General features: G+C 50.1%; 4 protein-coding genes across 4 annotated transcripts; 2 read left to right on the forward strand and 2 right to left on the reverse strand.

Annotated features, from left to right (window-relative positions):
* Nucleotides 1-651: 651 nt before the first annotated feature.
* Nucleotides 652-918, forward strand: PG985_005708 (uncharacterized protein; the record flags this gene model as incomplete). The annotated part of the gene is made up of 1 exon (XM_066825477.1): nt 652-918. One exon carries the CDS (start codon nt 652-654, stop codon nt 916-918), a length of 267 nt encoding a protein of 88 aa, XP_066688637.1.
* Nucleotides 919-1,615: 697 nt separating this feature from the next.
* On the reverse strand, nt 1,616-2,071 carry PG985_005709 (uncharacterized protein; the record flags this gene model as incomplete). The annotated part of the gene is made up of 2 exons (XM_066825478.1): nt 1,616-1,886; nt 1,938-2,071. 2 exons carry the CDS (start codon nt 2,069-2,071, stop codon nt 1,616-1,618), a joined length of 405 nt encoding a protein of 134 aa, XP_066688638.1.
* A 4,723-nt stretch (nt 2,072-6,794) lies between these two features.
* PG985_005710 (uncharacterized protein) lies at nt 6,795-7,743 on the forward strand (the record flags this gene model as incomplete). The annotated part of the gene is made up of 3 exons (XM_066825479.1): nt 6,795-7,003; nt 7,053-7,101; nt 7,159-7,743. The coding sequence occupies 3 exons, from the start codon at nt 6,795-6,797 to the stop codon at nt 7,741-7,743; spliced, it is 843 nt and encodes a 280-aa protein (XP_066688639.1).
* Nucleotides 7,744-13,575: 5,832 nt separating this feature from the next.
* PG985_005711 (Transcription factor) lies at nt 13,576-15,852 on the reverse strand (the record flags this gene model as incomplete). The annotated part of the gene is made up of 3 exons (XM_066825480.1): nt 13,576-15,251; nt 15,367-15,624; nt 15,693-15,852. 3 exons carry the CDS (start codon nt 15,850-15,852, stop codon nt 13,576-13,578), a joined length of 2,094 nt encoding a protein of 697 aa, XP_066688640.1.
* Between the last annotated feature and the right edge of the window lie 403 nt (nt 15,853-16,255).

Consider the following 16,255-nt stretch of genomic DNA (forward strand, 5'->3'; position numbering starts at 1 on the left):
TACACCTCCCTAGGTCAGCAAACACACCACTGTCTCTACGCGATGTACGCACAATGGCCTGATGCTCTCGCTCAGTGCGGAAGTGATCATGCTCCAGCCTTCTGGGGTGCGTTCAAAATCCCAAAAGCGGTAAGCTACGTCTGTACTAGTACTCTATGCTCAAATTTTTCTGCTAAGTGGATCTCTAACTAGCTCCTCGGATCATCACAAGGGGCCCAATTGCAGTTTTGCTGAAGCTACCAAACGAGCCGCTACTCTTCCGACTCTGCACTCCAACAGTAGGGCCAACAGGTCTGCAGGCAACTATGAAGTCAAGAGCGGAAACAGCGCGCGAGGATCTTCTAGCTCTCAACGGATGCAGCGAAAGGGGAATACGCTGCTGGATGATTTAGGCTCCAAGGCGACCGGCCTCTAATCGGAATTGTACAAGCGGGGCGGGGAAACATCAGGCTCTGTCCTGCGCACCAGAACATGGGTTGCATCACAGAGTTGGATACTTGAAGTAATCGGAGACATGCTTAAGGAAGGTACAGCAGTGTATGGTGGTATAGTCAATAGTCATTCATCCGTTTCCCCTTGGTATCTTGAACCCGAAATCGACCGACTTTTCCGTATCAATACTCGCATGCGCGCTCATGGCGAACGGCGGTGATGCGACGGTACTCGGAGGAGTCTCTTCTGGCAGGGCTCGGGCGTCCAGCCAGCGGCTACATATCCAAGCTCGCCCGTGTGCTCGTCGCGTACGTCGACGACGCCGCGACGCTCGGCGAGCCCAACAGACTGCTACTGGTGGAGCGCGAGCCGCCCGAGCCGCGGCGCGTCTTGGCCCAGCGCAGCCCGCACCGGTTGCACAAGTTGCGGATCCCGCTGGGCCCGCGCCGTCACCTTCAAGGCGTCCGTGCTAAGAAGTACATATAGGTCGACGAAATTGACGGCGTCCCCCGAACGATGGGGGTTTGATTGGTCCCATGTTGTGGGAAGTAATCAAGGGCGTGATAGCCTCGGCCGGCTTTATTGTGGGCGAGGAGATCGTCCAAAGGTTGTCAAGCAAACGCCGATATTGATAGAGGGCTCGGATGAAGGGCGCAGGAAGGAGAGAAAGAGAAGCGTGGATATGGAGAGACTGAAACAAGCGAGCTCGGCATTAGCCCTGTCTATTTCGTTCCGCTTTGTTTCTATTTCCTTTGTTTGGGTAGAGGTGATCTAGGCTTGTAGGTAGCTGGCAACGAAAACATATAGGTAGCCATCTCGAAGCGGGCCAAGACCGCGCGCGCTTGAGGCGACGTGATTGGAGTCCCATCGCAACGAGTCGAGGGTACTATCTAGCAGATGCCACCCGATGTCCGCTTCCTGAAATCGCTTCTGTAACTGAAGTCCCCAAGGGTCATATTCGCCCAGAAGATGTAATCTGAAATCTGTCAACCTTTCCTCGGTGAGGCCGTTTGGCAACCGGTGTCGATACAACATTCAGTCACATTCGAACCCAATCTCGCTTCCAAAGCTGGCCCTTGACTAACGCCTGGCCCATTTAAAGTGTTCAATCTGCAGACGTGCCTTTAATACATAATTCCGAGAGGAAACCCATGGTCCTTGACGCTTCAGAAACAAAGCCGCATCACTCATCCGTGATAGCTAGCCCATCCAACCCCAGATCATCCACGCAATCTTTACTTTCAGCCACAGCCATAGGCTTTCGTGGCAAATTTTCCAGTTTCATCCCTAAATCTTGAGGCTTCAGGTTCGGATCCAGTTTCTGCTTCAGCACTATTTCGTAGGCTTCGGCATAGGACTGATTCCAATCCTGGATGAAAGCCTTAGCCTGATCGTATGTTCTGAAATGCTTGGGGCAGGCACCAGAATACTCTTCTGTTTTGGGCTTTGTCTCGCTAAAGGCTCATCAGCGCTGCATAGGGATGCTTCTGGATGAAATTTCCTACCTCCAGTAAGATAATGTGCCGCACTTTTTCCCGTACGCAACAACATAGAAAGCCTTAGATTTACGAAGGGGAGTCGTATCTCCAGCGCCATCCTTGATTATTACTTCGTAATCTTCCACTTCCCACTCTCTCATTTTTTCACGAGCTTCGTGAAGCTCATAGAATGCACAAAACTCCGCTTTGCAACCCGTCACGCGTGGATGTGCGTCGCCCCTATTTGAAATAAGTCAGTGGATACCTCAACACTATACAGTATATGCGAACCATGATGAGAAGATTGTGGGCCGTTCAACGCGTCCTTCTCATACGGCATAGTACTCCTTATTCTTTCCCATACTGCGAAATGGAGAGTCAGTGGTAGTGGCGCAGGCGGGGTGATTATAGAGCCATTCGTGGTCATTGAATCTTTAGCTAAGTGGCTTGGCTAGATTACTGCTGATGATGATTGTGCTGACTATAATAACGTGGGCAAGCCAGTTGTGAAAAGGGCAATGCTTGCGTCCCAGCGTGAGGGGGAGGTTGGTTCAGCTATATAAATTTGTGCGGGCTCTCGTCGGGTTCTTGAGGATGGATGATTAATGCCCAACTGGGCGCCAAGTTCACTGTTTTGGTTACACACTCTTATTTTTGGGTGCCCAGTCCACGCAGTACACCGAATATGCTTGAAAACAGCACAATTGGTTGGTGTGACTGTTCCCGTGCAAGGTCCTTACTGCATCTGCCTTTGGTCTTTCTATTTCGACTCAGCGCCTCCTAAGCTAACGCTGAGGCGACGGCCGCCAATGCCAACCAACCCCACAACAGATGCCCAGAGTCCAAACTGCCTCGAACTACACCTTCTCCAAAGCATCCCTGATTACGCCTACGCAACCCAGACAGAGATGCGCAGGCGACCGTGAGCATCATCCGATCAATCATGCAGAGTGGATTCGCCTTCTTGGAGAACAGCTACAACAGTCTCTTGACGATGGAATCACGCCACTAGGCGAAGGTGGTGCGCGGAGTGTACTATTCAGAGTAACTCTCCTCGCCTATGGCTACACCTTTGCTAGAAAAGGTACCGTACAAGCTTTCAGTCAAGGCATGGGCACACCACGAGCAAACACGCAAGCGGCTTCAAGATCACTGTATCGTGCCTGACCTGTGCTACTCACTGTTTCGTACCCTCTGAGCAGCGGTATCGTCACTATACTGTCAGGTTAGGGATTGCAAGGTTTCATCGCAGCTAGCATCAGTGGCAGCTAGAAGCGACCCGGTCAAGCCGCAGAGAGCATGAGGAGTGAAATCCGCATCCACTCGGCCAGACAAGCTTAACAGGAGCCGACGGTCGCATATGTTTGACAAAGGTTCTTTTTTGTGTAAGCTAGTTCAGCCCTTACGACATACTCCCAGCGTTCGAGGGCAGTCGAAATGCATCTGGCCGTATTAGTATGTAGTCCTGGAGTAGTACAGGGTCACTGCACGCCCAACCTTCCGTGCTGCTGTTCTGGTTCGTACTTTCCCGTATCTCTGGGTAAAGCACGCTCATTTTGTCTCGTTTCTTGACCATGCTACCGAAAGCTACCCCAATATTCCAGGCTTCGTACCTCGAGGCCCAGTCTCCAGAAGAGACCAGCGCAATACAGTAGCCAGAGTACCGAACGCCTCCAGTGCTGGTGGCGTTCGAAGTGCGCTTCCGCGGTCGTCATGGTGGCGCTCGTCAAATTCTTTACTACGGCTTCCGCCCAGGGCTATGAGCAACTTTCACTACGGCCGGAAATGGTCGACAGCCACGCCATGGACGTTCACGGTATAGCCGATCCATCGTCCATACGTGCCCACAGAGATATGAGGGTGGATTCGCTGACATCTGCACGAAGCAATGTGAAGGGGTAGGCTATATGGATGACGCACAAATCTCCGTGGCCAAAATCCCGAAATCGGTTCATGTGTGTAGCTTTCCGGGATGTAAGAATAAGACGGCTTTCAAGAGTCGCGAGCACCTTCAGAGACACCAGAACACGTACGACGTCAGCTGCACTTTCCCGTGATGCCCACTGCTGACAGCCTACTGTAGGAAACATGGCCTTGGAACAGAGGCGAAGTGTGACTTCTGTGGCAGGAAATTTAACCGGAAAGACAATTGGATGCAGCACCTGAGGCTCCACACGGAGCCTAACCGCCCCGCGGCGCGGACAAACTTTCATTTTGGGGCGGTCTTGAAGTACAAGGAAGAGAGGAGCAAAATCAAGCCCCGGAAACTTCCATTGGCAAAGCAACAGTTGGCGAAAGGTATGATCTGACAGAGAAAAAGAAAAAGCTCAGCTAGGAGCGGCGTGACTTGTCCAAGCGAGTGACCTCGGAGGCTTGTGCCCACACCTGTTGTACTCGCTGCCATGTTGGGTCGGATATCAACTCATGTTGTCGGTCGTCGGGCGTATTCTATAAAGCGTGTTTTGGAAGGGCCGTCAAGTACGTGACTGCTCAGTTATGTCGGATAGAACAGAGCTCTGCCTGCAATTGCACGAGGAGCCCGGTCCCACCTGCTTTCTCCTGTGGCTGATAAGAATAGCCATCCCCTTTAACCCGCTTCTTCCACCTCCCTCGAGTATTCATACTCTTTTGGCACGTCATTTTGAACTACAATAGCTTAATGCAATGGTCACAGGTTCGACAGTCAACCTTAAATACACGTAGTAAAGCTTCGTTTTCTATATTCTACCAGCAACTTTACCGCCAAGGGCGTGAGGCTTCGAGTTTCAACTCCTGCCAACGCACACCCCGCAGGCCAGTACGCTACTCACTTCCTATTGCGGATCATCACCCCGACCTCTGGGTTCTCCAACATCCTAGCCATTTCGTCACATGTTATACGCACCCATTTCGATTCATTGAATTATGCCCGCTGAACCTCTGCGACCATTCGTCCCAAACAAGCGGTACTGGGAACCCATAGCGGCCCGGCCGCACAACAAACGACAGGAAAGGCAGACCTGCCAAGATATAGGACGAAAGGTCCTCGCTGCTCCACGATTCTTGCCCAGGGCCATCATACCACAATGCACGTCGTCGATTCCACAGAAGCTTTGGGCATCCGGCGTAATCCTGGAGACGACCTCGACTAGGCGCACAGACTCGTTATTGCCAGATAGATCCAGCCGGACAGCCACTTGCACGTTTGGGTGGCCTTGGGCTATCTGTCTGTCTTCCCTTCCGCTTTCGACGTGGGGTTCCTGAAAGCTTCGCCCCAGGTACTTCTGAGGTGGCCTGCTCCATCGGCACTGCTACAGCAGGGCTGGGGCGAGACCATGCGCAGTGCTCTCGCGGAAGGGATGCTTCGAGGGACGTTGAACCCTCCCGATCGTACAAGCTGGCCAGAATTTGATCAAATAATGACTTTATGCGGCTAGGAAACAGTACTGTGACTAGCGATCCTCTTTCCACTCTTTGATAGTTTCCGTTTTAGATCTTACAAGGGTAGCTGTTGACGCTATTTGCCCCGGCATGCTCACAGGTACAGTCAATTTTTGGCTTTGCTTATCTCTCCTCTATGCATCCGTAACTCGAATACTGTAGAAAAGTGATTGCGTTACTTGAATGCCGAGGGAGATGATCCCGACCGGCACCCCGCTACCGATAGTGGGTCGGCCAGGGTTGCGACTGCTACTTTCGAAGTGGGAGTCGAGGTCTCTTTGGTAGAAGCGATAGACTGGTCGTGATCCACTAATCGCAGATATTGATGAGAATTTGGGAAAGAGCCGGCGGGCACAGCTATGTATTGGTCTCGGACCTTACCGCGTGTGCTTTGCCGGCTCAGCTTAGCGGTCTGCAGTGGAAGGCATACTGGTCGCTTGCGGTGGCGATTTCCATCCATGTTATTGCAATGCTATGATGTTGAAGATTTGGGGTGTCGGAAATTGTTAAGCGCATGTAGACTAACGGCCTCATGAATATATATGTGTATGTTACGACTACATCGAGGAGCGCTGCAACCGGACTTGTCGATATGTTCCATAAACTGCGCGCAGTCCCAAGGTTAGTGGGTCCTATATGCGCTATGTGCTCAAATTGGGCATAGTGAAGGGAGATAGGGGCCACTTCGAAGCTTCCAATGAACTAGAATCTAGCCATCGCCAGCCTAAGCAGTTTCCAAGAAGACGCCGACAGGTGCTGTGCGGTATTGTAGATGGCTGCCGCTAAGACGGCCCGTGCCTACCAGGATGGGACACCATAATAGGGGACGTTGAATCTGTGTCAGAAACGAGAGGATTCGGTCCTTGCCCCGGTACACCGTGGAAGAATTGGAGACCAACCTCTATTACCCGTATGTACAATAGCTTCCAATACAGCCTGAGCAAACAGGGTTGCAACACAGAGGAAGGCATTCCCGGATGCTACGGTACTCAGCGGAACCAGATGGCTAATTAAGAATAGTCGAGGTACTGCTGCCCTTTTGGATCGGTGGAGAATGGCACTTGCGGAGCGGCTGAGAAGTTTTAGATTCTACGATACGCGGAAACCAGTGCACACATGAGGAGCACATAGAGGCTCGGCGCCAGGATTGGTGTTATTAGCGGACAATCATGTGAGACGTTGGACGTACAGTAAAATAGGGTAGCATCGGAAAGGAAGAAACGATGAAGCCAGAACGATCACTTATGCCCTTCGGAGAGTTGTCCACCTACATCGTGTTGTCATTTAAGCCTGTTTGCGAGTACGTAGGTAGAATAGCCACACTGTGACCGTTTATATGTATTCGTTGTGCTGCATACAAATAAAGCAGGCGCTCTGCAGAAGACAAAGCTCAGTAAACCACAAAACAAGGCTGACATAATTAGAACATTCTTTTCTCCAAGTGGCTAGGTATTGCCGTTCACGATGCACCATATGCAGCCATTGGCTCATCACGATAAAGGCGAGGACATAGAACAAGAGACTGATGGGCTACTGTTGCACTGCGATCCTGCAATGCCGATTCTCTATCCTCTCTTCCCGACGCCCCTGTATCATCCACCAATTACAAGCACCTATACAAAGGACGAAGAAGGATACGTATGGCTTGCCGGTAGTGAAGAAACAACCTTGCGGTTAGCTTCGGTACTAATCTTAGCAGCAGTCACTTGATAGCATCAACAGCCTTTTCGACTTCTCTAGCTGGGATACAGGTTTTGATCGCAATAGCCCAGTATGTAACCATTGTTGCAGTAACACCGGCCACACAATCTGACTTGTTGCGATCTAGAGTTCCCCGCCCTCCCCTACCATAGATGTTTCTCCTATGCTTCCTTGCGCCCGACTGGACAGTGTCCAGCTGGACACCGAAATGAAGGCATGGGATGAAGTGATATTCGGGCAGCCACCATCTCTTCCAGAAAATAGGTCACCAGGAGACACCGTTTCACTTAAGAAACGTTGGGATGGAGTAGCTGAAGGCGCTCCTCCTTTCGACATTGAAGCCTGGGTGCAACGTTCCACGGTGATACGACGGCAAGAGCAGCCGCAGGCCTCGAACGGTGGCAGGGTTAAGCGGCCCCAGAACGCGTTCATGCTGTGGCGCAAGGCCTATCATAACTCGATCAAAGCCTTGTATTTCGACAGGAACCCCAAGCCAAATTTCTCCAAGATATGTGGTGAGCTTTGGCTGCTCGAGCCAGCAGAAACCCGTATGCGGTTCAAACAATGGGCAGAGATTGAGAAGAAGAACCACAAGACCGCTTTTCCAGATTACGTATTTAGCACTTCGAGGACTAAAGGTGCAAAACGGGGGCGGTGCCGCGTTATGTGTCGGGTAGCTGCCCAACCAGAAGAGTTGACGACTAGTGGATAGAAGCCGTGAAAAGGCGCTTATATACACCCCTGCACGGCGCTCTGGAGGCACGTACCTATCCTAAAATCCTACTGCTTCGTCTCGAGTTTGCCTCTTCTTCATCTTTTTAGCCAGTTCGACAGTGAAAGTAGGGGTCCACATGCAACATTCAGGCGGTTTTCATTACGGTGGAGGACCTGAGTGACTGATCGCGACAGGGCAAAATCTCCAATCCTCCTGACTGGCCAGAGAAGGAACCCTCTGAAACCCGGAATACTTATGATTAGCTTCAAAAAGAGAGTTTCGCTTAGTAGAGCCCTACGCCGCTTTGTCTGCGTTGGGGACTCTTGAATCAAGCCCGACGCAACATTCGCGAGGTTCTCAAACGATCGAGCCAGCAATAGACTAGACGGCAGCAAGTTAAGTAGTCTCAACTTGAAAATTCTTCCTTAGATGGTCGTGGCTGCGGTTGCCTAGATCAGTAACATTCACCTGTCATGAGGCTGAGAGGTTCTACAAATTGTTTCTTCCCATAAGTCGCCTGAGACGCAAGAATAAAAGCAGCCCCTTTCTGCTCTCGCGGTTTCTGGGTCCCCTAGGAATACTGCCTCGGTCAGCCTCTGTCAACGTGGCAGTGGAGGCGAAAGTGGCGGAGCGACATGGGAGGCTGTTGCTCAAGCTAAGGCGAGGCAGATTCTCATAGAGCTTTTGCCCTGTTTGACAATGGGATATGTTAATAGGGGTAGAGTTGACCAATATATGGGTAACCGTGATTATTAGAAGAGGACCCATGCAAGCTACAGAGGTTTCCTTAAGTTGCATAGCCACGACCATGGACAGCATGACAAACCAATCGTGGCATTATGAGAAGCGTCCAGAGGAAGTAGCCAGCCAAATATAGCGAGGAATATTTATATAAAAAGAGCGGCATAGAGTCCTCAATCTCCTCATATCTCATTCCTCACACTTCACTCCTCACACTTCACTCCTCACACTTCACTCCTCGCACTTCACTCCCTGCCTCAACTATTTCTACTCTACAACAAGTCTGCTGGAACAACCGGATTTCACCTAGCCACGCAATCTGCCAACAGCATTCAGAGACCTGAAGATGTCTTCCAAATATATGATTCGGACTCGGATTTCCATCTTCTTCCTAACTCTCCTCTCGCTAGCCATTGCGATTCTCAACTCGGCCCACGCAAGTTTCGCAGTCATTTTACGAGACCGAGCTCGATCCAACTATACTATTTCGAATGACCAACGAGCCCCAAAGCACGCCGACGCACAGGAAACTCGTGGGCTACACTGAGACCAAAGTATAAAGATCAGGGATCAGGGAGCGGCCAAAACACGACAGATATGTGTGGCAACTTCCCAAGGTTCTTCTACAATGAATTTTCTAAGCTGTTCCATTGATGAATCTATAGTATCTCGCTCTCCTAAAAGTAACGAAAACGCAGGATGTGTCTTTGTAAAGGAATATCCAGACCTGCAGGGCCCTCTATGCGCCTCGTATGCTTTACCTGCTCTTATCCTCCGCCAAAATTGGCGACGCTGTCTGCTGTAGTACTAGCTCTTCCACGACCCCCATCGACCTCTGAAGCAGGACAAGTGCTTTATGTATATTTGCAAGTAGCCTGTAGAGATTTCCAGCTTCGGAGGACAATCGCTCCTCTGGGGGGATCTCGACGTGCTGGACTCACCCTCGTCACCGGTCGAGGGACTGTGCTGCTCTGATTTAGCGAAACTGCTATCGTTCGAGGCCGAGTCATCGATAAAGTCCTTGAGACTGCCTGGGCTGTCTAGCACATCACTAGAGAAATTACTGTTGGTTCCTAAATCAATTAGCTAATGAAAAGCCATCTTTTGCTTAGCCATCGACTTACCTATGTCGTCGTCTTCCGCCTCCGAATCAAGGAATGTGTTGCAGTGAGCTGACATTGCCGTGGCTGTCCTTCTGGGTATGCTGTCTATACATGCAAATTTCATTTGCAAAGATGTTTCGGGTAAGTAACAAAAAGCTCAGTTTCAATGCGAAGGCTGATAGGAAGGAGAGGCGGAGTGACGGAAGCCTTGTGAAGTTCTACTATACTACAATCACTACTTTACTAGACATATATACTAAAGCCGAACTATATGTACGGCCAAAATGAAAGCGCAGTGTCATCAATCTTTCACCTTCTTGCTCTTTTCGCTTTTTATTCGCTTACATTGTAGAAACATTGATACTGTAGGCATCAAGAACATGAAGCGGTGATTCACTCAGGAACTGTAACCCTGTTCCAGAAGAGACGGATCCTACATTTGCACCGGGTGCCTTTTGCATACATACAGAATTGTAAGATGCATAAGCTACAGTAGGGTAGATATAGACCTTAGGATGTGGAGAGTTGCTGATCCGTCATTCATAGCAGCAGAACCGCGACGGACGATAACACTACACAGGCGCCGGTTTTTCAGGTATCAGCTGCTAGTAGGCCATGTTGCGAAGCTAGCGATTCCTCGAGGAGGAAGCGCTTTTTTTGTAGCCGACTCACATGCATCTTGTTTCCAACTGCATTCGGATTACGGACATCGGACTGTATGATCGCGCGTTTATGAGGTACAGGACGACAAGATCCATATGTTACAGCAGGCTAGATATAGACCCCAGAATGGATAGAGGTGTTGATGACGCCGCCACTCCATATTGGCGAACAGCAGCAGACCCGTGGATGGTGGAGATCACACAGGCACTAGCGCACTCACGTGGCAAGTCACTTGCTCTCTTGATGATGCTTCACTGTGCTTACAACATATATTGTACAATGCACACGGTCGTACGTACTGTATCATAGAGACTATAGGCGCTCTGTAGTCTCTCCCCATACCTTAAATACTTTGCTTCCGTTCTTTTTATCTTCTTTCGTAGCCACTCACTCTTCCTGCTTGGTGGTTCCGTAGGCGTCGTCTTATCCTCCTCTCTTAATTGCATGGAACGACCACTGTCTCAGTAACGAGGGGCTCGAAACTCAGCAGACGCTCCCACCCGCGCTCTTTTTACGGTTGGGATCGTTACCGACATACGGAGAGGCTCAGAGCTCGAATCCCGATGATCAACGGGGCGACGGCTTTGATCGACCTCACAGTCAACGTACTCAATTGTCGTCGTTGCCGCGCCGTTATTGCAAGCGATGAGCAAACTGCCGAGGTCTGCTATGTTCTGGAGCATTGCCGATGTGTACGTCTTGAGGATCCCCACGTTGAACCACGCTGATCAGCGATAGGTCCTTTGCGCCAGCTGTCAAGTATATCGGTGTCCACAGATCTCCCATCAAGGACTAGGTTTGCCATAATGTCTGTCATAGCTAGGTACTGTAGCTGCATACGGACAATAAATTTGATTCAAAAAATATCCAAGGGCATAGTAATCGATTTATGGATGTACATGGGAAAGAGACGCAAAGGCAGAAACTGGCCCTGTACCCTCAAAAGCGGGTCTAAAACGGGAACTATCAAAGAGTGGAGAGAGGACGCAGGTTTCGCTAGCGAGTATTTTGGCGTGCAGCATCGGTTTTAGAGCCGACACTAGACCCAGGGTGGCTATATAAACCCTTAATACCCAACAGTCCTCGTATCTATTATTCACTGTACATACACACCTAATCGTACCCTCTATGATGAATGATTCTACGGGACTTCCGGGGCTAGCTCAGCAGCGTCGTATTTCAAAGAATATTGACAATCTCATGGACAAAGTCTTTGCAACAACAAATGGAGGCTTGAAATGGAGAAATTAGGCCTCACCATCCTTTTTTACGGCATAGATATCCTGAAGCTGAACTCTAACGCACCCATCTGCGAATCCAATGACCCCGCGTATATTGCCATAGGCCTAGCAGCTAAAAGAGATCCATGTCTTTGGCCAAGCCAGTTTAGTGACGGGTACCCCCTACTCCGGCTGTTTTTTCAATGCTTAAGACCTTGGGGATGGTCAGCAGAAGGCAGACATTGTATCGTGATTCCAGACTCAAACATCGAACTTAACATTGGCGAATATGCGCTTGGCGGCACGACCGGAGCTACCCCAGCAGATTCAAGATTGTTAAAAAGTACCGAGCAGGTCGGTCTAACTGAGAGTGCGATGTGCTGTGGAGCTCCCGACGCAGATGGTACATTCGGCTGCGTAAACGCCGGGGGTCAATTTTTATTTTTTACCACACTCTGGGGAGTAGCCGCGATGAGGATGTTCTACCTGGCCCGAGATGCTTGTACATGTCAGCTGGAAAACAATTTGAAAGAAGTAATTGGTTTCGCTGGACCGAGCGGGGAGTACGGGGAGATCAAAGACATAAGATGTTTGCCCCTGCTTCAACACAAGACTATGCGCGAAAACATGCCACCAGAAACACTTTCGCATGTTTCTACCGCGGTTGGAGAGGCTATGGCCAATAGCCTAAAGCCAGTACATTGCCATGTACCTTCTGAGATGCAACAACTAATAACCGAAAATCTCGACCCGGCTACACTGGTCCCGGCAGCCAAGGCCGGTTTGGCGTTGAACCCCCGTACATTTCGGCACGCGCAGCACCTCAACTTCTGGAAGATACTTCTGCAAGCCCAATATAGTGCGATGAGAAGCCCTATCCATGATAAAGGGGACATATTTGCAATGGGTATAGGCGTCGAATATCTGTACAACGGGCTCTTTGGGATGTCGATTACTGCGCCATCACCGTTGCCTATCATCCTCTCATGGACTTCCGAAGCAGGGATACAAATGAATCCGCGCAGATTTCACTTTAATTGCGAAGCTACAATCCTAAATCCGCTGATTCGTCTACATGCCGCCCCTCCAGGCCAGGATGGGAGGATTGTTGTCAGAGATCTCGGGCATTACATCAAGAAAACAGATGCAGGGGCCCTTGCCATTCCACTATTGTATTTCGGGGATACAGAATGGAAATTGCATACGGCCGAGGTCCAATCCGAGTCTGTTGGTGACCAATACTGTTTCAAGGCCAAAGACAAACAATTCATCCTAACTTCAATTGGAAGCTCCGAAATACCCTAGCATTTGTAAGAGAAGTACTGATGACTGATTGTCAATATTCTCAGTATGCTTGTTTCTACACAGGTCCTTTGGGAGAATTGTTTAGATTTGAGATACCATGGACTTTCTCTTTGCTGTATGGCGTTTTGTACGAGGCGCCCAATGATTTCTTCTCTGGGCGTAACGTACATCACCACGTAATTGCCCACCCCCTCCTTGTAATTGACGGACCTTGGTGCCGTCCGGGCCTTCGCAGCCCCTGGCGAGGTCGCTGTTAGCGGCGGTGATCTACGCGGCGTCTAGAAATGCAGGTAACAGGACATAGTACAGGCTACTTTAACAACAATATATGTACCGAGGATGGTAGAGTTACACAATTTGGTTTAAATTCATGTTTAATATGGAATGTGGGTTAACTCGACTACATTAAGTTCCTCTGCTTCCTACGGCCTCGGATACACTGTTAGCAGAAAAGAAGAGTATGTCAAATAGTTGAAGGTGCATTACAATCATATTGGAGGTCGCTCAGGCCTTAAATAAAACTAAGAAGTGGGTGCGGGTCGGGCATACTAGCTATCTAATTTCATTTATGTTGAAAGTTCTTCTAAATTTGGAAACGAGGATAGGATTTTGTGCCGCTATATATTAGGAGCCCGCAAGCATAACATTCATCATTCCCAATCTCCACGCCTGAGCTCCTCCAATTGATGAGCTGCCTGATTTCTTGGCACAGTGCTCTGAAAGTATCGGCGCCTATGTTGGACAACTTGTTGGAGGGGCTGGATAGCCCAAGAGGATATGAGAATGCTCGTAGCCTGCTACAGTCCATCCCCCATCGACGATATGTCATCCACATCCATCGGGACAGTCATGGTAGACCAGTTGAGGCTTGTTCCCTGACCATCAAGCAACGGCGTGGCCCACGTTGGTGCTCCCAGACCCTGCAGGGACTCCGCAGTCAAGACTGCTGTCGCTGCCGGGCAAATGTTGCCCAGAGAGGTGCGCGAAGACATACTGAGATCCGACAGGAGTATTTCGGTAGGCTCTGTTGCCACGTCGCCCCTATATCCATCATATTCATAGCTGCTATGCGGCTTTAGGCTGTTAGTGCTCTCGGTTATGGCATTGCCGAAGCTCGAATCGAGGCATGCTGTAGGCAGGGGCACAGCCAGGCCATTTGGAATACCACCTAGCATGTTCAAGTAGACCGGGTGTGTATTCTGTTCTTGTAGCTGGTATGGAAGGGCGAGATTCGTAAGGCCATATAGGCTGCCAGAATTCCCAGGCATGGTGGCTTCGAGGTGGTGCTGATTGGCCGCATTCGGCGTTGTGGTGATAGGGATGTTTGGGCTGCTGGGAAGATAGGTCCGTTGCTGGTGATCTTGTGACATTGGATCCAGCTTTGACAAGAATCGCCAGGCTGTGCCAGCCGTCGCCCTAGTTCGCTTTTTGGACTGCTTGCCTCTAACCATATCCGTTTTTTTACTGACATCAGAAAAGGTCCAGAGTACTACGCATCGGCGTCTCCAGGCAGGTTTGCCCGAACCCTCGTCGGGTGCCGACATGATTTCTTGATACATAGCAATTCGTTGTAGCATATCGGACTGCGTAGGCAGCTTTTCGCCTTTGCTGTCACGCTCTCGTTTGGTTCGCTCCGCCCCGTCGTATTGAGCAAGCCGGAAGAAGGTGTTGGCCCAACTCGCAGCCGGGAAGTCGACCGTGATCATGTCGCAAGAGCCGCCATGTGGTGAAGGACGACATGTGGCTCTGTAGTCCCATATGAGAGGCTCCGATGAGTCGAGGTACAACTCTCGAGGCTTAACGACATACGTCGAGCAGCGCCACATATGATGAGCAAGCTCCGGCCGGTTGATGTGGAACTCGACACACCCATCCAGATGGGTACCTGCTGGGAACCGACCTGTCCCATGCATGTCCAAAACAACGTCCATGTGGATTATATCGCAAGGTCCCATAACTCTGCGTGCCGTACTCGTGTGTGAGGAATGCGTGTCGTTGAGAGCCGACGTAAGCCTCCTGTTCAGCTCAGGGAATTGTTGGCCCCACTTGGCCGAGATACCACGCACGGAATTGGATTCCGTTTGGGTAAGAGATTCGGTATATTCATGAAGCAAGTAGGTACGTGCTTCTCGATCGCCATGCTGTAAATCATTGAGGAAATCCTTATTACTGTTCTTTCTCAGATGCGGAAAATCGCCTTGGGCTTCTAACCGCGTCCCATCAGGAGCATAGGCATCGGCTTGCAAACACGTCCCATCTTCAGTGAAGGCTTTTCCGCAGTCCTCGCTCAAGGTGAGTTCGGGGTGGGATGTGTAGATATGGCATCTTGTTGGTTGTAGAAAGACTTCATTGTCGGCTGCGAGAAGACCCGCAAAGTAAGCGTAGTTTGGACGTTCCTCTGGCAGACGTCCTTCCATCAACGCAGCAAGGACGGGGCTTTTCTGAAACGACTTGGTCTGCCCCCCTCGTCTACCTTTCCGTTCTTACCATCCACCTCGTTCTTTCGTGTGAAGAAAAAATGTACTGTCAGTCACAATTAGCTATAGGGAGGGGAACGACAGTTTGTACTACATATAGGGGATACTGACAGAGGGGCAGTGGTTTGAAGAGTTCTTTCAAAACTTGAATGTGGCTTGAGATTTGCTTCCTCGTTGGGTACTTTTGGTGAGCCGGGCGCCCAGGGCGCTTCTCACGATCCTTACCCATGGGGATTTCCTCTCCAGGACCGGGTGGGTCAAGGATCCAGTGGTATATCCACAAGTATTCGCTTATTAGCATATTTCGCCCATACAAGTTCTTCTTCGACTTGTACTTCTGCTTGTCCATTATCGGCACTAGGAGGAGTGCTTGTGTCCGAATTAGTGTTCGCCTCTATATATTTTCCAGACGGGAGGCATTAGCTGACTAGCCTTACCGTCAAGGAATGCCCCTTCATGTTCCAGGGGCCATGTCGGCTCTGTGCCTTCCCTTTCCTTCTTAGCTACCATGGTATGATAGTCATGAAAGTATTTCGAGGCGCAGAGAGGATTCTGGCTGCCTCCTAAGTGACCGGTCAGAGTGCCTCGTGGTAACATCTCGACGGAGCGAAAGCCTAACTTTCAAGATATTTCCTGTTAGGGGAATCGAATGTGTTAATTTGTTCTGGATTGGACAGACAGTCAGTAGTACCTCATGGTGCGTCCAATACCAAAGCCGGTCCGACGTTGGATGTCTGTGAAGTAGCCCAGGAAAGAATTTGATAGTTGTACTGCCCTGAGTCGCAGAATTTCCACAGATGACAGGGTTGATCAAGGTAGTCGCTACTAGTGAGTATTTTTGAAGAGTGTCCTTGATAGTCGGCCCACACGACAACGGAGCACTGTTGAACATTCCAGAATCCGAATATGCACCTTGAGTTGGGCTATGACCTCTGAGCATCAGAGTGAAATATTTATGTAGGATAAAATGGCAGTGGCAGTGCCGTTACTAATATCCATT

Source organism: Apiospora marii, assembly GCF_038362585.1.
Source record: "Apiospora marii strain CBS 49790 chromosome Unknown utg000003l_segment0_segment0, whole genome shotgun sequence".
Taxonomy (NCBI): domain Eukaryota; kingdom Fungi; phylum Ascomycota; class Sordariomycetes; order Amphisphaeriales; family Apiosporaceae; genus Apiospora; species Apiospora marii.